The sequence below is a fragment of the Macrobrachium nipponense genome, chromosome 35 (genome assembly GCF_015104395.2).
Source record: "Macrobrachium nipponense isolate FS-2020 chromosome 35, ASM1510439v2, whole genome shotgun sequence".
NCBI classification, from domain to species: domain Eukaryota; kingdom Metazoa; phylum Arthropoda; class Malacostraca; order Decapoda; family Palaemonidae; genus Macrobrachium; species Macrobrachium nipponense.
The window spans coordinates 30,812,386-30,837,353 of NC_061096.1; the positions used below are offsets into that span (position 1 = coordinate 30,812,386).

General features: G+C 34.2%; 1 protein-coding gene across 1 annotated transcript in view; it reads right to left on the reverse strand.

The window, feature by feature from the left end:
• LOC135208546 (uncharacterized) overlaps positions 1 to 2,805 on the reverse strand; it is a 265,440-nt gene extending 262,635 nt beyond the window's left edge. Inside the window, exon 1 of the mRNA XM_064240850.1 lies at positions 1,193 to 2,805. Within this exon, the coding sequence (XP_064096920.1) occupies positions 1,193 to 2,578 (1,386 nt within the window). The 5' untranslated portion in view covers positions 2,579 to 2,805. The remainder of the gene's footprint in view (positions 1 to 1,192) is intronic.
• Positions 2,806 to 24,968: the final 22,163 nt, after the last annotated feature.

The window sequence follows — 24,968 nt, forward strand, 5'->3', positions numbered from 1 at the left end:
TTGGCTATTAATCAATCCTTTGTATCCTTTCCACAGCAATATTTAATTGGGATTTATAAAAAAAAAGCTTACCGAGAATACTACCACAAAAAGTGATATGGTTTAGGGCCTAAACCATAAACTTTAGGCATCTGCGTTCCACAGTGTATGCTGAGATATTGCCGTGAAAGAGGCAGGTTAATGTTTATATAACTGACACCAAACCCAAGTTTAATACCATATGATGAATTTTGAAAGTTATAAATGTTTTCATCAATTGTATTAGTAACGGCATGGTAATAAGTTCTACGATGACTTTTCTTACTACATGTATGGAATTCCTTGCAAAAGATAGGATTAGAAATATCGTGGACAAACTGGAAAATCGCGAGCACTGTGACTCAACGCCATCAATGTTCTGTAAGAACTGACCAAATACAGAGTGCATAATTTATACATTCGAAAGATTTTTGTGTGAAAGCGAGACAGGGAGAACCAGAGTTTCTGTAAAAGAGCATAATATGTATTAACATGATGCTAATGCAAATACATGTATATAATGTGTGCGTGTAAATAAATATATGTGTATTTATACATTTATATACATATGAATGTATATATATAGTATGTGTATATATAAATATATATATATATATATATATATATATAATTTATATATATATATAATATACGTATATATATTTAAATGTATTTATACATAGTATATATATGTATAAATACATGCACACACATACGCACGTATATCTATCTACCCAGTCAATAAAATTAATCTTGTTTTCTACCTGTGAATTGGAAATAGAAATGCCCTTTCCACGATTCCGTTTCCCAAAAAAAGAATTCTGTGAGCCGGTTTTAAAGACGTTTTCAAAATCTGGGAATCTATTTTTTTTTTTTTTCTGGCTGGTGGGCAATTATTTCCAGCCTTTCCTCAGAATATGAATATCGTGATTGAACTAGAATTTCAGTCATTTTGTTGCATAACAGGTATTCACTTTCAATATTCGCACAGAATAAGGTAAGGCGTGAATATTATCCCTCACCCATGATAATAGAAATGATCAGCATTTAAATGTACTAAATAAATCAACAAAGAGAAAATTTAATGCACACCTCACAAAAGTTAATGAAGGGGGGAAAAACTGAATCTTCCTCTTACATCGATCTAGATACCTGCAAAGACAAATGACCTTACCTGTTCGCAGCCGTGCTTGTAACGCATGAGGATTGGGGCGATGACTGCATTTCCATCGACCTCTTTCGCTTCCTTCCTCAACTGTGTGAACTGGAAGAGCGTTTCCTTGTCATACTCGATCCTTCGCTGAAGGATACCGAGAAGGACATCGAGAGAGTGGTTTCCAAGTGTCGGCTCAACAACATTCAGAAGTGTCTTGTTCTTTATGAGTCTCTGTTGAACTTCTTCCTGTGTGATTGAAAGCTGGCGTTGATGAGAAGCTTGGACAGGAGCAGGGCCGTGGCTGATGCTCCTCTGCAGTGAGGCCTTGTTACTGAGACTCAGTTCTTCCAGCTTTTCCAGGGCGTGAGTGTAGGATTTAACTACTTTCTCGAATTCTAACTTCAAGGCGTCATGCAGACTCTGAAGGGATTCGTCAGAGGTACCCACCAGACCGTGGTGCCCCATACCTTCGATGGCCTTATCCAACTGCTTCCTTCTCTGCTGAAGGATCTTACGAATTTTTGGCTCAGATCGTGATATGATGCGCAAGACTTTCTTACAAGACGTGACGAATGGACCACAGAATTCCCAGCGAATGTCGCCTGTTAAGCATTCCTCTTGCTGGGCAAAGAATCGTACCATCTGCCAGACAACGGCCTCAGGACGAAGGATACCAGTGCATCCTACTACCACAGGTGCCGTTTCCCCTACCTTACAATAAAGAGCTTCTACGATAGGGAGAGAATGGGGCATAGCGTCGACTAGTACTTCAATTGGTAGATCCGAAATGATGACCTTAAAAGTAGCAGCAGGCAGACGATTGATAAAAGAAGCTGCATCTCTGTATTGGTAATTCTCTGTCAGCAAGAGGATCCGCTTAATAGCATGCCTTGGAGACCCATCAGCTGAAGAGGATGAGGTGTTTCGAGTGTCCAGATCAAGATAATCATCCTTGGATGTAGTAAATCCCCTGGACCAAGCACTTTCTCGCCATTGTAATTTCTGCACGGGTCTCCTTTCGCGCCTTTCGGGGCGAAACCTGGCCCCCTTTTCGATATCAGATATGCCAGAATTTCTTGCAGAAGTTACCTGTTTGTAGGTCCATGTTGACGTCTTGCAAGCAGCCCCATCGATCAGAGGCTGACTACTACCGCTTGAGGGTTGGGTTTGCTGCGATGGTGGGCTCGATTTGTTTGTCTGGATCGTGCTTGATTTCGGGAGAAGGCCCACGGGCTTGGCTGGACGTGGCGGAGGCTGTGGATCGAAGTATCTGTCCAAACGAGATAAAGCCGATCCTTCAACTCCAACGAGGATGTGTGGCACAGGTGGGGATAAAATGCTCACCTCCCGGTCTGACCAGGTCACGGTATGGGCAGCGCGAGGCATTCCCGCAGGACCCAGCATCTCGCAAAACTACACTATCAGTACAGCAAGGTGAAAATAATGGAATCTCTTTAAATCATAGTTTCACACTAAATCGACACAGTACTTGTTATCACTTCCAGTAAGTATTTCGAAATCTAGCACATCACTCAGTGTACGCGAGTAGGAAAGACGTTGCTAAAGTATGTTCCAAAGGTTTCAGTTGGGAGACGACACGCAGACGCAGTGCAAGCGTCCTCTCACCACTGAGTTCAAAACACTTGTGAGTTGAGTCTACGCAGTGAGGCCCTTCCCACCCACCCTGTCGCCCACTCCACACAACCAATCTCTCTCTCTCTCTCTCTCTCTCTATCTCTCGTCTCTCTCTCTCTCTCTCTCTCTCTCTCTCCTCGGCCACCGCAAACCTTGGCTCAAGCTACACATGCCTATGCTTAATTGTTATCATCGGAGCCCTCTTTCTGTTATAATGTATACATTATTGTTTATAATATATATATATATATATATATATATATATATATATATATATATATATATATATATATATATATATATATATATGGAATTACCGAAGAATTATTTCCCAAGGGTGATTTTCAATTGCAATACCAACATGGTGCCCCAAAAGCAGGATTGAATGTAAAAATCAAAAGGTCATGAATCTAAGCTAAATTACGATATGGTGAGTGCTTGGTGGTTTTAGTCATCTATGACATAGGAATTGCAAACGAAACTTTCTTCTATAACTGTAGTTTCATATTAAGCAGAAGAAACTGTCATCTGTTTCTAGTTACATTCAGTCTTCTCGTTTTCTTATGGTGACAAAATGTGCTCTTAGATTAGATCTAGAATCTATAATACTCTGGAAAACATACTGTCATGAAATCTGTCTAGGGTTAGAAAGACTGTAAAGGTACACAACATAAAAAGCCCTGAGAGCAACTGCTATGGTAGTAGTAGAAGTTAGCAGCAATCACTCTTCTCACTGTAAATAAATCGTGACCTCTGTATATTGAGAACTTTGAAGCGTCAGTAATGAAGCGTCAGTAATACCATTCTTCCAATAGTAATTATTTTCCATCCATAAGTTATCAGTCTTATACATCCATATTCTTCAAAACAAATTTTCATGTATGAAAACTAAATAGGAATTAGAATTACACCCGTAATAATTTTTTATATCCATTAAACATTACTGTACCAGTATCGCACTTTTACAAAAATTAAAATCTGTGAAGTTATCATTAAAAGGTTTATCCATGTATAATGTGAAATTATTCTCTCATTACACAATCTTATTAATCCACAGTGATTATGATATAGATGAAATTCTTTTCATCTCCATTTATATATATATATATATATATATATATATATATATATATATATATATATATATATATATATATATATATATATATATATATATATATATATATATATATATATATGTATGTATATTACGTATGTATGTATGTGTGTATGTATAGATGATTGTTTTGATAAACTAGTTTTGTGGCATAGCTAACTGTACTCAACAGCCCGCCTCCTCCCCCAAATCCTGCAAAACATAATGGGGAAATGCAGCTGTATATATTAGGAAATGCCTCTAATTATGGTGTTAGGTAAGCTGATAGTATCCCATTTCATGAAAAACACGATTTCATTACATGAAACTGTAGCTCCATAGAAGAAGACAGCCTAGCTTTACGACGTTCCAACGTCGTTGCATAAGTCACTATGCCTTTCAGGTAAAAGAAAGTAACTTCCTGCATGTTTTACAAGAGCGCGTGAATACCTAATGGCAAAATGAAATAATAACTCACGGGAGTACGCAGACGGGCTGTCGTCGTGAAAGTGCTTTTAAAAAAGTCGCTGCTTGTAGCCATTTCATTCTCTTTGCTTTTAAAGTCGCGCCTTTGTCGTTTTCGGTATATAATGTGGATGCATACCAAGAGGAATTATGAAAATAATTCTTGTCATTTAGGCTGTGATGTACTATGAGTATCTGGAGATAATGTTTAACCTAAAAGTACCTTTTATAGATGTAATAGAAGTTTCTGTATAGTAAAGTTATCCTTGATTCTGCAGTTTAAGAATGAAACCGACAGTAACTTTTGTTTTGTTTCTAATCAGGAGCCACCCTTTACTATAGAAACGATATGTGTGTGCGTGTATTTGTGTGTGTATTTATACTCAAACGATAAGTAGGTGGAAATGATAAAGAAATCATAAAGGAAACTAATACCATGTTTCCGCAAGATGCACTTGTATTCTGTTTCAGTGAAAGTATTTAAGTCTCCATAATAATAATAATAATAATAATAATAATAATAATAATAATAATAATAATAATAATAATAATAATAATAATAATAATAATAATAATAATAATAATAATAATAATAATAGTTTCTCCAGATTAACTACCACACATCCTGCTACGTTTGTGGAAGTATGTTCTTAGGCAGCTGAAAAGTGCATGTTGTTAAACTTCATTCTTAATCAATCATTATTACTTTAAATTCGCTAAACATTTATTCGCAGAGTACCTCTAATATTGGCCAAACGACGCACTTGCAAATACTTTCGAGCAATTACTAAACAAAGCACAGTCACGTTAGAAAATGATCAGTAAATAAGTAATCGCTTTTCTCGGCTTCACTGTTTTCGTATTTACCTTTACTTCCCTGTTTATTGAGCATTCTCATAACCGTATTATTTATGCAGTTATAAACGCTTGAAAAATTCACTTTCCCCGGAAACTGATCAAGATATTTTCACTACTCGAGTTTAGATAAAGAACAGGAAGATTCTCAACGCCCGTTGGCATAAAACTTGCATTTCTACATTTTTCTCATAATTATTGCATTTGTTTTGCTCTTTGATGAGCCCTTTGAATTTACTAATATAATGAATGAATGACTACATGATTTCTCAGGATTAGAAAACAAAGATTCACCGAATTATGAAACAAAGAAAGCAATTTGAACGATGAGGAAATACTCTAACAGAATACATAAGCACTGCACGTAAGACAACTAAACTCCTCTATGGCCAAATCTATAGCACTGTTAACTACGTTAGATTTTATATTTTTATAATCCAAGAACAAAAACCAAAATTATAGACTTTTTATTTTTACAAAGGCTTACTAACTATAGCCTCTTAGGGCTAAATTTATAAATATAAGATCCAATTATTATGCGAGACCTAAGTATAAAGAAAAGTTAAACACAGCAGTAAGGAAATTCAGTATACATACTAGAAAACAGTATAATTGTTTAAAGAGAGAGAGAGAGAGAGAGAGAGAGAGAGAGAGAGAGAGAGAGAGAGAGAGAGAGAGAGAGAGAGAGAGAGATTAGTTCCTACGCGATCATTGAAATCTCCCATCAGGATAAATGCACCTGTACTTAGAAAATTCACTGGGCGAAAAACTTATTCGAATGTACCTTCTAGTTCCGTTGTGATGAATTTTCTGAAGAACTCATAGTAAAAGTTTATATATTATATCAACAAAGAAACTACGATTTTAATTAAGTTATGCATACCTAAACCTTAATATAATAATAATAATTAATAAATTTATACTCATTCACTCGACTTGTCGAAATTGGGATCACGCCCTGTTTTTAGCCCATAATCTCTACAGTAAATATTGTGAGTTTTCTTATAAAATTAATTTATTACTTGAGAGCTAAGTATAAATAGAAGTAAAAGACAGCAATATGAAAATTTGTATACAAAATAAAAAACCGTATTCCTGCAAGATGACTTTAAGATTAGTTTCTACGTGATCATTGAAATCTCCTATAATGAGTTAATGCATTGAGATGAAAGGTAGTAAGATTATGCGTTGTAATAACCTAGTCACATTTTTGTGCAAAAATAAATCAATAAGAGAGAGAGAGAGAGAGAGAGAGAGAGAGAGAGAGAGAGAGAGAGAGAGAGAGAGATCTTCCATTTTAGCCAGATGCTTACAATTTTCCGGTTATATTAACCTGTGCTCACCATTTCTGCAGCACACCGCACACAGCAGAGAGCACTCTTCAAGAAAGAAATGTCAACATAATCTTAACAGCAATGTACCGGACTTATAAAGCGGAGGAAAATGCGTTATTGAATACATATTCTTTATTTTATATAAAGCGGAGGAAAATCCGTTATTGAATACATATTCTTTATTTTATTTTTCGTTATTGTTGAAGCTAATTATCTAAGCAAATGTGCTTGAATTTTGAACTTTATGATTTGCTTGTCATGAAAATGCTTATGTGATAAGATGGAGAGGTTAATGAGCAGAAATACCTGAAAGTAACTTTTTAGTTTTTAAATTATAACTTTCTTTATAAAAGTCAATTGAAAAGAAAAACAAGCATGTGTGAAAACTACATCGAACGCCTGACTCATCACATAAATCTTCTGTCAATAGCTGTATTACAACAACTACTACTACTACTACTACTACTACTACTGCACTACTACTACTACTACTACTGCTACTACTACTATTACTATTGTTATTATTATTATTACTGAAAAATCGTGAAGTTTGTTGCACACTTATCGCATCTTAATTACCTAATATTTCGGGTTATGTTTTTTTATAGAAATTCAGCAAGATATTTTATTAAGCAGGTTATAACTTCTGTTTCGTGATAAGCACCCTTGTTATTTATTAGCGAAGAACATTTACAAGCCCATCTTTTAGAATGCCTTCTTATACCATTTTTTTAGATCATTTTTATTTTTTTCATTATTGTTATTTCTCTTTATAGGAACATCATACAAATTCTTTGTAAATAATTACTTCCTTTTTATATCATATAATTGCTGATGATTTGTAACAAAAATAATGAAATAATTGCCGCAATTTTTCCTCCCTACGCAACCAGCACTCGTCAGTCGTTATGTTACTCGTTAAGAATTAGCACCTCTAAAAGTGGGACACCAAAATTAAAACAGTAACCCTCGAGTAAAACCATTAAATCAACAAAATTTTCGAATTACATAAAAAATCTCACATGTGGTTAAGTAGAAGTTCTCGTAAACCACAAACACTCATAAAAGGATTTCTATGGGGATGGTTTAATGATTTTGGCTCCTTATTAGCAGAAGGAGAAGTGCCGTTTTAATGACAAATTATTCACATATTTCCCTCAAATCCTTGTCACCCCTACCTCACCCCACCGACCAAATATTTTACGATTTGTGCTGTTGAATCCCTTCGCGCGTTAATTAGGCGAACCTTGAAATCTGTAATTGGCTCCGTAATAAATTTCTTTCTAAGTCAAGGCTGATCACTAGAATCTGTTAAAAAGTTCTGTGTCATTACCAGTGAGTAGAACGCAGTTTGCGCAGCTTTCCCTATTGTAGGAGTGATTTGACCCCCAAAATTAATTTTTCATGGTACGATATGTTTTATTTTCATGATAAAATATATATTCTAACTTAACTCGTATCACAAGTTGTTATAGGTATTGCTTATCACGGTGAAAGGATAATAGCTGTGAAAAATGTAGTAAGTTGAGGCCAAATACTTGATAGAAATAGATATTGTTTCAACGAAATTAGATAATTACATCTGATCATAGGCGTTATATATCATTCTGACAACCAATAACATAAATAGCAAAGAGAAAAATGCGGCTTCTTGCATCATGCCATAATCGCTTTCGTTTTATCTGGCTACTGCACAATTAGTTCAAGTTGTTCCATTTTCAGAAACTCTCTAAACAATGACGATTTTGCTCCTCTTAGAGAGGCTATTTTCAGCAACTAATAATAAAATGTTTCCTGCTAACAAAGGGGTCAAATTTATTAAGATTTCGCAAATGTATCACTTTAGGGCACAACTTGCAGTAGAGGCTACACTAAATATTAAACAATCGCATTAACCAACAGAAATACAGTAAAATCTACGATGCCGATAGCACGCTTCAGATTGAAACGTTTAACTTTGATAGGGCAATCACACATAAAAATGGTTTCAAAATATCATCATCCAGTGAACTGTAAACTGTACTTTAACAGTACTTTTCATTCCGGGAGATTTGCCATTGAACTGCTGTCGTCATACTACTAAATATAAAATGAATAATCTGATTGTTAAGACAATCGAACAAGAGTCGGAGATTGATTGTGTGTTTATGTATTGTTTGTAGTTATCTAGTAAATTTAATTTTAAGAAAAATCGATTAAAAAATTGAAGAATCAAGTACCCCGAAGAGATATATCCAAAACTTTACAGAGGATTATATATATATATATATATATATATATATATATATATATATATATATATATATATATATATATATATTTAACGAGATAGAGAGAGAGAGAGAGAGAGAGAGAGAGAGAGAGAGAGAGAGAGAGAGAGAGAGAGAGAGAGAGAGCGATGGCTTTTTCCAGAATTAAATCTTTTACACAATAGCGATCAGGAGCGTAACCACAAGCATCGTACTATCAGCGATTTGTTTCAATCTGAGCTTGTTATACAGAAACCACAATCGGCCTTCGTCTCTGCAAATTCGTTGACCGAAAAGGCTGTCAAGGTTTGCCATGAACTTCTGCAAACACCAGGCGGCGCTAATTTGCTATGGCCTAGATTTTTTATTAGTCGGGATCCTTTTGCATCTAAGAGGAATTCTAATTTTGTTGGATCACCTTCATCTTCTCTCAGCCAGAGGATGCTCATGGTTACTAATTGGTAACTTTAACTAACTAACTGCGGAGACAAAACCAAATTTTTGATGTTTATGACAATGCTATGAAAGTTCTTTTTCCTCCTTTCTTTCACGTTTCATCATCCATGAATTTGTTACATTATTGTGTGCGTATATATATATATATATGTATATATATATATATATATATATATATATATATATATATATATATATAGTATATATATATATATGTATATATATATATATATATATATATATATATATATATATAAATATATATATATATATACATATATATATATTATAATATATATATTATATAATATATATATATATATACATATATATATTCACGGCCACATTCATAATTTAATAACTGAATCAAAATCAAGGATGGATGTTCTTTGCAGAAAACTTTCACTGTGTATTACTCTCTCTCTCTCTCTCTCTCTCTCTCTCTCTCTCTCTCTCTCTATATATATATATATATATATATATATGTGTGTGTGTGTGTGTGTGTGTGTTTGTATGTATGTATGTATGTAAGAATATATACAGTGAATTTCTTCTGCAAAGAACACCCATTCTTGGTTTTGATTCAGTTATTAAATTATGAATGAGGCCCTGAATATTATACAGATGTTTCTAAGGGGTCGTCCTTACTAGGCGAAACGACTCAGCACTACATATATATAGATATATATATATATATATATATATATATATATATATATATAATATATATATATATATATATGTATATATATATATATATATATATATATGAGTGTGTGTGTGTGTAAAATTGTGTTTTTGAGTGAAAAAGAAATGTTTACTCTCCCCAGTCAATTATCCTATAACTATTCCTTTTGGCGATGCCTGTTGTCGTTTTTATCTTTCACTTTCAACCAGTTGACCTTAAATTATTATCTCTGTCTCAGTAATCATGTAATGGTGACAGATGGGATTAACTCTTATGCTGCCCGCAAGTTCCCATCGTCTACAAATGGCCTAAATTTCTAAGTCTGGTGATTTGTGGATTTTTCTTCCTTTACTAACAGCTATCTCTGAAACAGAAGTACAACAGAAGTAGAACTACTATGTGAACATCTGTCATAAATGTGGTACATATCGCTAAACAGGAAGAAAAATAACGATAAAGGTAATGGTAATCTGAAAGACGATTTGCGAAAAAAATTGTATACAGTCGTCTCTGTATAAATGTAATTTCATCTTTCATTCGATTCTGCAATGGTCATCTATTATTCGTGTCCTGGAGTAAGATGACAATACTCTAACCTGAGACACTAGCTGCTTGGGAAACGAAGGCTATAGAGTCGCCTCCTTGCCTCATGAATTAGATTTTCACCTCAATGATGCAGCAGCTACTTATTCCAGCACACATACTCCCGTCAGTTATGGTGAAATGAAATGAATGGACGAATGTCGAGGACCTTTAGGACTCAAGAAATATTTAAAACTTGAGAAAAATCTATGAAGCCTCCGGAAAATTCTGGTTTTATTCATCTTTTACTTACATAAGTTGTTCATCTGTACATAAAATTAGTCGGTAAATTTTCATTCGAATCGAAGTGATATACAAAAAATCTCTAAACATTATTTATTAATTTATGCAATTTTTATTATTTCATTTGTTCCAGGTTCTTTCATTCCTCTGTGTTATGTCATCGTACATGTGATACAGTTATTAAGAAATCTGGTGAACAAGTTTAATTTCCTTCTCTTTTTCTTCTGTAATCAAAGAAATAAAATTAATTCAGCCATTCCAGCGCACTTAGTCCGTTACATAGCTACAGTTTCTTAAGGGTTTCATCCCCTTCTGTTCCTTGTTTGCTCTTGTCCAAGATGATAAAGGAGTTCGGCTACCCACCCAATTGGTTTTTCCACCGAAATAAATGTTACCAACGTATTGTTACGGGCATACATCATCTATTCAGTTAACAATATACTGCGAACAATAGGGATAGGAATCCCAGTGAAAAAAGATATTAAGTTATCCGTGTAAAATTCCCGTGATTAGACCTTAATATTTTAACTGAATATTTTAATGACGACGAAAATAATGAGAGAGATTTGATTGGTAGGGGTGTGGCCAAGGCTCTTGTCCGATATGAGCGGGAAAATACATCAATGATGACATCTATTGCCAGACAAAAGCTTTATAACAATAACCGCGCAACCGCAGATTTTGCAACTGGACTAATCGCCGGTTTCCTCTAGCAGGAACAGAACAACAACAGAAACAGCAACGAAAACAACGACTATGAATGCAATTTTACTGTTGCAGTTCTTGCCGTTTATATCACTAACGTTCTTGGAATAACTGCAAAGGGGGATGAGCATGTTCCTCCAAGTTATCATCGTCATCATGATTAATGTCTAATCTGGCAATGCATGCTTACAGTTCGTAGATATTTCGGTCTATCTTACCCGCACGAACCATGGTCATTACGTTGAACAATTTTTTCAACTTAGACATTACTAACGGAAAATCAGATAGTACTTCACTCATAAAGTAAGCATTCCAAAATTTTTTTATAATGAAGTTTTGGTATTTATTATGCACAATAGATATGATTGCAACTGTCAGTGAATTACTGAAATTATATGATAACGTGCACAAATAAGTGAAAGGTTTATACTGTTTTGACACCCATCCGTAGAAAATCAGTGTGGATGTTGGAAATAGTGCTATAGTGTCATCCTCTCCCCCCTTGAGTTTTGGAACATTTTGCCTTTTCTATATTCCTACAGTTGGTGCAATCAATTAGTCGAATAAAACTCAGAAATCAAAGAATACATTTTACCAGTTTCTAGTTTTCTCAATGGGTGACAAAACTAGATAAAAACAAAAAGAAATAACTACAATATATTATGAGTAGACAGGCTGTTTGATTGAACGGCCAAAGTTATAGTGAAAAATAGACCTGATCAGCAGAAACTAGAAAAAGGTCAGCTGTTGATCAGAAATCAACAATAAATAAATAAGCGGTAAAAATAGCTGATGGAAATCACAAAAATTTTATAAATAAAGAAACAACATAAATATCTTGTGAAAAAAGACGTAGCCAATTAAAGTACCAAAAGTTATCTGAGAATTGAGAATACTGCTATCTTGAGATTGATCAAGTGTTGGAACTATGGAAAAGGATTCAGGATTAGATCCCCCCTTGAAAGCCTTTGGGATAGTCTTCCCTTAATTAATATTAAGCCTAAGAAAGATGAGATAGTTTTGCCGTTTTTTTTTCAGTATAAGGGCAGCTTAGTGATCATTTTAAAAAATGCCACGAAGCTGCCCAGACCAGAAGAAAGGACAACTGGAAACTGTTCCACACGTTCATACTTAAGGGAATGAAGTGTCTTTCTCAAGAAATGATTTTTCAAACTGGAAAAATATCCTTGTCAGAGTTTAATGGACAGTGTTTGTAAATTGAATTTTCACGGCTCGTTAGATGTGATATTGATCGAAACTTTCCCTTGTGGCCTTCTTCGTAGCTACGCATTCATTCGTAGTGATCACTGGAAAATTTCCAATTTAAGGTATCTTTGTTATCTCCTAGGGTTACTGCCTCGCGTCACGTGAACTGGAAATCTCAAAATAAGTGTAAAAGTATATGTGTGTATGAGTAAATTATACATACATATATATATAATATATATATATATATATATATATATATATATATATATATATAATGTAAATATATATATCTGTATATATACATATATATATCTAAATGTATGTATTTTTATAAATATTTGTCTGTGTAGTCGAGTTTTATGTGGGTATACACGTACATAAATACATAAAGAAGAAAAGTTCCGTCTCCATGCGATACAAAGATGCATTATTTATGACTTGAAAATGTGCCTTTAGAAATCATCCGATAAAAATTCGACCTTTCCGTGACCTGCATTGCCTGGTTACTTACCTTTACTCGTCCTCATTAAATTTGTTATACCAAAACTTTCAGAGAGAGAGAGAGAGAGAGAGAGAGAGAGAGAAGAGAAAAAGGAAAGAGATTATAAAACGGAAAAATGCGGGATTATTTCGCTTTTCAAAAACAATAAAAACCAAGATTTTTGAAAACACCTACATATGTTCTAAAAACCTGCGGGATTTGAACGCCACATCTTAGTGACAAGTGAGAAATATACATAGTTACTATGGAATGACGCGAGGTCATTCGAGTTATATTCATACCAATGTTATGATGCGTAAAATATCAATATATATATATATATATATATATATATATATATATATATATATATATGTGTGTGTGTGTGTGTGTGTGTGTGTGTGTGTGTGTATGTATGTGTGTGCTTGTGTTTAGTGAAATATAATGCATTCATTCATGATAGTCGTCACTTATATATAATTTTCATATCAATAAAAAATCGTTTAAAGTATTTTAAGAATCCGACTGTTGGAAACAATCCCACACTTTATGTTCAAAATTTTCGCTTGGCCTTGCCCGAATACTGACATCATATTCAGTATTTATTTAACCTCAACTTTTTATCTTTAACAAGCCAATTTAATTTGAATCATAAAACTAACTCAAACCATAAGTAAATCAAACTAACAATTTACTTGTATCTCTACCTTGTGATATTCTGCCCTTGAGACTAAGCATAGCTCATAATACTAGAGTGGAGAATTGCGCAGTAGTGAATTACATCATTTACTCGAGATGTAAGTTATTTCTGTCTCTGCATCAACTACTATGAATGTTACAAAAAATCACTGAAAGAATCTACGATCAATAATTTATAGAATTTTTTTGGCTCTTTTTCTGTTCAACAGTAATTACACACACACACACACACACACACACACACACACACACACACACACACACACATATATATACATATATATATATATATAAATATATATATATATATATATATATATATATATATATATTTACTTCTTGCTATTTTGATGTCCAGTAAAGATCATGCCTTTTGAGGGATGGAATTAAAACATGATTACATTTTGTTAACTATTTCGAACAGTAGTTTTTGCCACTATCCCTTATATCTGACTATTTTGTAGGTTTGTGTAAAGAAATATTTGACTTCAGCTATGCTACTTTATTGTTAAAGAAATACCACATTTAATTATCTTTTATCATTATTATAAGTCATGTCCTCCTAACCTTATCATCAATTTTGGGGCTGAGAATTATGGAAATGAAGGTCGATTTCAGTAGGGCTGTTTAAAGTAAGGCATCGAAGATGGGATGGAAAATGGATAATGGTTTGAAACTGTTTGAGAAATTTGTGGGTTTTAAGGTGTTATTTAACCTTTGATAGAATCCTGGGTACGGTAAAAAAAAATTGCGTAAAGAAATTTTAATTATATCCAATATCTTCAATACTGCAAGATTGAATTCTCGTAAAATTGCAGGAAATACATCAAAATAGTCCCATTCCTCTTTATTTTCAGTTCAAAATTGAAAGTCGGTTTGTCAGCTTAAGAACACGACCTTAATTCAGGTCCCGTCTATTATTTTGCTTATTCCCAGTCTGCTCTGTGATATGTGGATATAGTTCTAGAAATCTTACGGCGTCCGTGACTCCAGCATTTGTGATGCCAGATGATTCATAGTCACTGGCTCAGATTTTGCCGGACTTCTGTTCTTAAACGGAGTTGACCTACTGATAATGGGACACTTATTAAAAATGCGTTAAAATAATATGATGAAATGCCTATTTTACCTTTGTATTTTATTGTCTGTTGATTTTGGTATCTTTTCAGGTGCACTAATTTTTGTTCTGTTAGGCTTGTCTCTCATTCTTTTTTTATTATTTTTTATAAAGGTACTTCTTAATGACATAATCTCCTTCTTTTGCACTCTTTATTTATCTCATGATTTTTTTATTCATAATTAGCTTTATAAGTTATTGCATTTAAAGTTTGATAATATTTCCAATAGAACTGCATGATATGTACTGCCCTTTTTCTTATCTGATAACGTTGCACCTACGTATCCATACTTATATTATATATATATATATATATATATATATATATATATATATATATATATATATATATATATATAAAGTTTGATAATATTTCCAATAAGACTGCATGATATGTACTCCCCTTTTCTTATCTGATAACGTTGCACCTACGTATCCATACTTATATATATATATATATATATATATATATAATATATATATATATATATATATATATTATATAGATAGATATAGGATATATATAGATATATAAATATATAAGCTATAGATAGAGATATTATATATAAATTATATACACACGATTACAGACATATATATGATATTATATATATAATATATATAGTATATATATATATATATATAGATTTTATATATATAAATATATACAATATACATATATATACATAAATATATGATATATATAAATAATATATAATATAAAATATATATAATATATATATATATGTATAGATATATATATATATATATATATATATATATATATATATATGATGTATATATATATATATATATATATATTTATATATGATCAAGTAACTATGAAATCTATCATACGGGATGATTACAGTCTTGCGTTGGTAATGACCTTAAAAAGGAAGCGATGGCGTTAAAAAAAAAAAAAAAAAAAAAAAAAAAAAAAAAAAAAAAAAAACAAAAAAAAAAAAAAAAAAAAGGATACCGTATGAAATTTCCCGTCCCTCTTCTGAAGGTGCCGATTTTGGTTTTGTTTTTCCTTTTTCTTTCTCGATCGATCACTGTTTACATTTTTGCGGGCGCCGCCTCAACTAACCACTTTGATGTCTAATAAAAGTGTAAGATTACTGCAGAAATTCACTTACATACGTGATGCGTATGCAAGCGTTCACAAACATACCGTCATCAGGCCTTAATATAATCGATCAATTATGGTGTGCCTTTAGAGAAAACGTAATTATGGTACGAGAAAATTAATTCTGTATTCTTACCTTTGCAGAACGTTCTATGCTCTAGTTTCTCAGATTTCTATGCATATCGTTACTTTAAAAGACACATATATATATATATATATATATATATATATATATATATATATATATGTGTGTGTGTGTGTGTGTGTGTGTGTGTGTGTGTGTGTGTGTGTTTATCTTGTATTTATACCAAGTGAAAGACTGGTGAGATACGCAGCAAGTATTCGCATTTAACCAAACTGCACGTTAGGTCTGACATAGTCCTACACCTTTTTTTTCCTTTTTTTTTTCAAGCGTAGATGTAGGTCAGAACATTTAGTACCATTATACCACTCCAAAGGTTTATTCCATTACGGAGTGATGCCAGAATCACCTCTATGTTACCCGTAAATTGGTGTGATATTTCCCCCGGGTCCCTCGCTTTAGGTTTTGAAATGCTTCGAGGAGGAAAGACAATTGTCAAGCGAAACATTTTGATTTCGTGAGCTTGAAATGAGATATTTCTTAATGTTTCCATTATTGGAAATCGGGATATTTAGCTGCCATTAGTGTTTTCGTAATGCTTGAACCCTAACCTCGTTTATATATTTCTGTTTTGTATAATTCAATTAAAATACTGTTTATCACTACTCGAATGCTATTTTGATGACTGATGATGTAAAAATATGAATACTCACACAAATTAGTATTTTCTAGATAAAACTTAGTATATATTATGCATAGACTCATTCAATACTTGTTTTCCACTGCCATTTTCATCTCTAACTCTTACAGAAAATATTTAATACTTATAATGTGAAAGAATCATGACAATGCTAGGTAGTTTTCGACTTCTATAATTCATAAGGAAGAAAATATATGCAAATAAAGTAATTAAATAAATACTTGTTAAGAGGAATTAGTATGATCAAATAACACTTTTCCAAATCATTTTATGACAAGATTGATACGATGAAATGACCAAGACTATTCGCCTATTGTAATTAAGGTTTTTGTGAAAAAGTTTTATTTGTCAATCGCATTTATTGTAAACAAGTTTCAATAAATGCAAATAAATGTAAAATGTAGATTTATATTGTAAATAAATGTAAAATGTAAATTTTAATTGTAAATAAATGTAAAATGTAAATTCATATTGTAAATAAATGTAAAATGTTTACTGGTTGTGATGTGAAAGTGGAATTCACTGGCGGTGCAGCTGCAAAGGTCATTGATAATAATTGTGTTTGCGAATAACATTAAATGAAGGATATAACAATTCATGGCAGTCAAAGTGTTCGTTGGGTCGGCAAGAAGAGACGGATAGAGGATGTGATCAGGAAATTGACAACGATAATTTTTCTAGATGAAAGACATAAAGTGAATATGGTTAAGATCTGTTACGCAAGTTATAATGCCGTTCAAATTCCAATAATAGAAATTTCCCCCGATTGCGAAAAAGGCTAATTTTGTTTGTACGTCTATATATATATATATATATATATATATATATATATATATATATATATATATATATATATATATATATATATAATATATATATATATATATATATATATATATAATGTATATATATGTGTGCGTGAGCGCGTTTGTGGATAAATGGATAAATAGATAGATTGTTATTATCATTATTATTATCAGCTTCCAACGAATATAGTGTTCATTTGAAAAAAGTAACAGTAGGGAGAGAGAGAGAGAGAGGAGATAGGAGAGAGACAGAGAGAGACGAGAAGAGAAGAGAGAGAGAGAGACGGAGAGAGCGAGCGAGCATTGTTTTACCACGGCCACCTAGCGTGGATTTACCCTTTAAAGGCTGAACCGCAGGAGAATATATACAGAAATTTGCAACGTTTATCACCAGCAGATATTATTACTTCAGCTTCGGAAATCATCAAACGCCAAAATGAGCTGCAATTGCCGAGGTCAGGGCTTCAGTTGCATATAACTGCCATGGAATCGTGATGCCATTTGTCGCTGTTGCATAATTTCTTACGAAATCTGATGATTCGATCCATCCAGTCAGAGCTTCCAATTGCTTGACAACAATTCCGTTCAATGACACGTACTTTTGTCTTAATAACCGAATTCACAAATACAGGATAAATCATCAGCTCCTGTCTAGTCTGTTCACTGCTGTTCCTGTGATTCTTTTACACGTCACGTTATGGCGCCTTGCCATGTGCATGTAGTATTTCTATAAGTACATATACATATTGGTAGGCTCTCAGTGTGTGAAGACGTTGAAGTTATTTATATATATATATATATATATATATATATATATATATATGTGTGTGTGTGTGTGTGTGTGTGTGTGTGTGTGTATATACATTCAGCTGGTCATTTTCACCAGATATGTATTTCCTCAAACGATCTAGATGCGAGTAGCACTACAAGCCTTGAATCTAGAAGGGAAACAAGGAAAGAAGCCCTTCTCTCGATGTGGAATGCGAACACACGCACGTCAATGTGGAGTGAGGTACTACCTAATTCACCAGAATACGAGGAAGGCTATTGAATTTTTCCTTTCGTTGGAATTAATTAATTATTTTTGGTAAAACAAGACAGTTTATAACAAGAAATTTAAATGAATAACAGGATCTTCAAGAAATGAATCGGTATTCATCGAAATATATTCCCTATAACATCGACATTTCGTACGCAATCTGTCATTTACTTAACATTTTGTTTTTGCTATTAAAAAATAGAGATAGGAGCAAATGTACCGTTCTCACTAGAAGAGTGTAAAATGATGCTAAAAATGGAAATTACGACGGCATAAACTACAATTCGAGACGAACAATCCACATCCAGATTTGTCTTCAAAAGCCAACAACGATAATAACAACATCAACAACAAACAACTCATTGCTCATAAATCATGGTTTCCCCGAACCACGCCTTGTGCACAAAGAGAGAGAGAGAGAGAGAGAGAGAGAGAGAGAGAGAGAGAGAGAGAGAGAGTACAAACCTCCTTCTCCCACGGACTAAACCACGCACGGCTGCATCCCTCCCCTGATATGTTAAGATGGATTGCAGCTGAAGAGCAAATGCTACCCCCACAGAGACTGGAACTCTTCTGTTTTCTATCAGCGACCTTCGAGTGCTGTCCATATGGCGCTGACGGTGAGATCAAATGACCGCAGAGGAATGAAACCAAGAGTACTCGTAACAGAATAGTGGATGTGACTTCGATAGTTTTATCGATGGTAAGATTGGTCGTTGCTGAAATATCTTGATGTTAGAGGGGTGGCTTCATTCAAATAATGGCACTGAATGATTCCCTTCGGCTCTCCAGTTAGATCTATGTCAAGTGCAGATCTTGAAAACAAACAAAAGGGTTTAGACAAACAAGTAAAATATTTTGCGATAAATGAATTCATGCGTAGCATTTGGTTAATTAATTGAACGTAAGCCTGCTTTTAAGATCTGGAAGTAAATAACATTAAAAGGAAAAAATACTCAAAACGAGACCAATATTCACAAATGAGACGAAACACCTAAATATTCAATTTTGATAGAAAGTAAAATACTTTTCCCACAAACATATACTATTTTTTCAACAGAAATAATCGCATGAATTGCAATTTTAAAGCAGTTCGAATGTGATGGGCGTTGAAAGATGGGAATAGAGAAGTTTTATTAGAAACAAATAATATGGCATAGTTACAAAGAACAAAAGGAGAACTAGACATCCATGATGTTGGAAACACTGAGGCTCCATGTGTTCTGTATCACCATATATACAGAAAAGACAATTACTATGAGATTCAGGGTCTCTGTAACACGGTTTTTTTGGACTTTGCTCCTTGTCAAAGCATCGGATGTAGCTGAAAGTTGACATATGTATATTTTACAACCACACACAAATTTTGTCAGCATTATCAATAACCTAAACCCGATAGTTTTAATTTTTATAGAGCAAAAATTATCTAGCCGAAGCCATGGGCAATGATTACGAGCCAAGAGTCGAAAAACATTCATTACGTAAGCAAGGTAAAACCCTTTTGACGAAATGTTGCCCCGCCTATCCACCAGACAGAAACTCCATCGGTTCTGAAACCCAAAGACTTTATGAATGGCGGAACGATACATAGATGTGGGTGGGGTATCAGTGCTAGCGTAGTAATACTACTGTAGCAGTAGTGCCGCAACAGTATAGCAGTAATTTAGGCTACATGAATTAAAAGTTTAGGCCAACTGCTGGGATCCTTGAGGATCATTTAGCACTTCTTACAACTACTCGAGAAATTAGTTTTTATAGCCAGAAGTTAAATTTTCTAATCCAACAATGCCCATGGTAGCCTTCAGTGTTATCCTGAATTATAACGAGACGAAAGTGGGTGGAGCCTCATGAAGTCATCATTCTGACGATAATTATTGGTGAAGGTTTAAAGCCAATATACGGTACCGGCTATTTTTTTTTTTTTTTCAATAAATAGGTAGATAGCCAATAAATAAAAATTGCTTGACAGTTATCAAATCAAGCTTGTCTACTATGTTTTTGAAAATTACCAACTATTCCCTACATCTTATCAATCTGATTGTGACCTATAAAGTAGACTGTAATTTCTTATGAAACCTATTTTGGGAGTTAGACTAATAGTCGAAGTGTTTTTGTATTTATTAACATATTTTGTTGGTTTGTTCATTATGACAATTATCAGTGGAGAGGTTCCAGAGTTCATAAAGGTGTACTGCTTTGCTTGTATTTAAATTTGTATGTCATTGTTGCCAGAGGTTTAGCCTTCGTTACGTATAGCCAATCATCCATCGAGAAAGAGGGAAGAAATGCTGTCATAAGTTACGTAACGAGTGCGTTCGAAACCTTTTCTCTGAGTAAGTTGGCCCGTCTTCAAAAAATTCACTTTTACATTATAAGTACCAAATTTATTCAACCTACGTAATGCAGAATACAGTCAAAATTTATGTGTAGATATAATGTGTATTCAGAATAAGCGTTATATTTATGAAATGCATAGATAAAAAGTTATTGCGAAAAAACCGTGTTACAGAGGCCCTCAATCTCATAGTAGGTTTGAGAGACGAAGGAAGAATAGTTCGAAGACAAATAAAACGGAAAGCCTGGACAGACTAAGCAAAAGCGGCTCATGTATCGTTGTGCTGATAAACCTGGCAACATTGTGACCCATTTATCAGCCATACCAGACTCCAAAGATCTGTTATAAATTTCAAAGAATTGAATCACGAGATGAGATTGTTAGCCCTCTGTCTCTGGTCGCGCGAGTTTATGTACCAGCTGAATCTGGCTTTCATTGGTAGTCGCTTATCTCAACTCCACCAGCAAGAGTTAGACTGAGCATTGGCACTGAGAAGAATAATGCACTGACAGGAAGTATCAGAGACACACTACATCTTCATCACAAGATGCAACAATCAGTCGTTGTGTGAGATAAAAGAAATGGAGCGAGATGCCGCAGAACTTGACTCTCGTCAAACCGAAAAGTCACGTCTGAAAAGGGCAAATCACTCAGGCAGGTCAGGGCGAGGCGAGAATAGAAGTTGCAGAAAAACGGTGATCTTTTGTTGCTAAATTACTGATGAAGGTCATCCCAATATCTAAAAGATTGAGAGAGAGAGAGAGAGAGAGAGAGAGTTTATATGTGTTGATGCAACTGTGGCTACATATTACCCCTGGGATTCATTAATTGTAATGGATATGTTACCTTTATATCCAGCGAACACAGCCGTTTAGCTAGTGCATAATAAAAGTAAGAGAGAGAGAGAGAGAGAGAGAGAGAAACTACTCCAGAGCATTTCAAGAAAACCTTTCGAAACCAACTATAACGGCGAAGTGGCAATTAAAAAGAGAACATCGTTCGTCCTTGATACAGACCGCGAGAGTGACATAAGAGACGACAGCAATGAACCACGCTGAAAAGCTTCTACCAGTGAGGTAATCGGGGTGAGACGTTTCCCTAACCATAAGCTACACTTCGCGTTAATAAGTCATCGGACTTGATGACACAAACTTGGTCGTGCAATGTCAATTGGTCAACTGTTGATGGATGTTCGGTGCCTGAGATAATTCTGATACTATGTCCATCTTTTCATCACCTCTCTCTTCTCTCTCTCTCTCTCTCTCTCTCTCTCTCTCTCTCTTTTATGATACGAGTTTATACTACATGATTTTGAGATTTAATCTCTGAAAATTCATGCGTTTGATGCGTTGCATAAGATACTGTAATGGATATTCAAGGATTCGTGGTGCGTGTTCTCTGAGACACTTTAGACATTTCATTGTATATTTCAGCACTTTCGATTTTGTGCGCATGAGGTGATTAAGAGAATCAGGCACTGAAGTGTCACAAAAGTTTAGATCAGCCACATCAGGTAATTATTTTTTAGTACTTAAGTTTTCTAATGTTTTCTCGCTGCGGTTTTATATCATATCTCTGATGTCGCCACACGTTTCAAAACACTTGATGCCAGTTAATTTTTTCTATGATTTCCGTGCGCGGGTTCATTCCAGAGTGTTTGATATATTTGTTTTGCGGTAGTGTAAAGCAGTTGTGTAAGTTCTTGACGAAAGGTTTGAAAAAAAAATATATAATGTTGCTTTTGTCTCACAAGCACCAGATATAAAGACAAAAATACACAAAAGCAAAATGGTAAAATAGCATTTCTTAAGAGCACCAAGAACGTAACGGATCGTCTGAAGGTAGACATCCTTTCCATGTACCACTATCCACAAAACCAACGGCAGTTCAGTCACTGATTTATGTCGAAATAAAAAAAAATGGGGGGGCCAGGCTCTTATGTTTACACGCAATTATCCTATCAAAATATGTCTCAAAGATTATATGAACCCTAAGAGAGCAGCCAAGTGCGGCTTAGACGGCACAGATATTTTTTGACATGCGAGAAATTTAGGTCTTAATAATATGTTTAACATCGCTATTTATTCATGCATGATAGTCAAAATTTAAAAGAATATTGTGGAAACTGCCATCATCAATCAGATGAACAGCATGAACCTTTCCAATGGACGCCATATGCCTGTTATTATTGATGTGGTTATCTTGTGACCTATTTAAGAAGTAATCGAGCCACGGCGCCTTTAGAAAAAAAAAATCAATGAATTATTAAAAAGCCCATCAAAGTTTCGCTCCAAAAAAACTCCAATCAATCAACGTCTTGTCCTCCATTCATCTCGTTATCAGCAAGCAAGTTACTGTAAATAATCACCCCATCCCAAAATTGTTACTTTCTCTCCTTAAACTAAGCTTTCCTGCACACACGCACACACACACACACACACACACTTCTTTAGCTTAATCTTAAGATTCTGAGGGACTCTTAATTAGATATCAACACAACGATGTATCATTTTTTTCGTTCATCAGTTTATCTGAATTTTAAATGATCGATTTTAACAGGGTGGCCAATACTAGGAAACAGAATGAAAATGCAACTTATTCTCTTGCTTTAAAAAATTGTGGATTATATCTACAAAATAACCAATGACGTTGCGTCTTGATAGACAGCAGTATTATGCAAGACATCCAAACATGATACAGTCTGTCCTGATTTCTCATCCAGGTCTCCATTTGTTATTATAATCCTCTTGTGTAGCATTGTGTCAGGATGGAAACAAATATCCTCTGAAATCTGGGCTCAGAAACGTACTAGAAAAATTACATTTGCTGAATAATAACTTAATTTTACGACTTTAAACGCTAAACTACAAAACTGTTTCTCTGCCGAATCAATCAAGAAGCCAATTATAATGAGATATGGCAAGATTTCATAAACTGACGCTCTTGCTGTAGCTCCAAAGGAATGCATTCCCGGGAACTCGCAATCACGTTGCGAAACATTTCTTCTCCTTGTATTATTCCAAAGACACTACTCTCGAATGAGCGATAGATGATGAGAGCCCCCTACTAATTGCTTCGTGAGGACTTAACAAGGTTAATTCATCAGCTGTCAGGGCTGTTAAGGTGATTACTTCATATTTACTAAAATGCTTAAACGCTGAAATTAGCGAACTCGAGTCATTTCGTACCTCGAGGCATTAAATGTTAATGTGTCACTAGGCTGCGCGGGTCGCAGCCATTAAGCCCGAGAGGCTTATTAGTTCAGAATTATTAGTCGAAATGCCTGAGTTGGTTTTCTAATCCACGTTAAGTGCTGGTTTCATGTGGCTGCTTAAAAGCACTATATATCTCTCCGTAATGTATGGCGGAAGAGAAGGACGGTATTTTCTCAAACGAATGCAAGATATCTTTGAAAGTGACAGATTTATTTCGGTGCTCAGGCAGATGTAATTATAATGACGAGTTGCCTCTCTCTCTCCTCTCTCTCTCTCAATCTCTCTCTCTCTCTCCTCTCTCTCTCTCTCTCAATCTCTCTCTCTCTCTCCTCTCTCTCTCTCTTTCTCTCTCTCTCCATTTCTGCGGACCGCAACCTTACCTCCTTTCAGTGTGCGAGTTTTTTTTTTAAAGCATCACGAACAGCTCCAGTCTAAAGAGATTCTGTATGAACGATAGCGGCAGTAGTAACAGAAGAGTCACTTTGTTAGTCAATAGTAATGAAATGCTGACACCCACTTAATGCAGTAAAAACAGAAATAATTGAATTATGAAGAAATTACCTGTATCTGTAACCTGTAACTGTAACGATCACTTGAATTAAACAATAAGAGATGATTTAGATGATTTTCAGTTGTGTCCATACGCAATAATCAATATGGAAATAATGAGA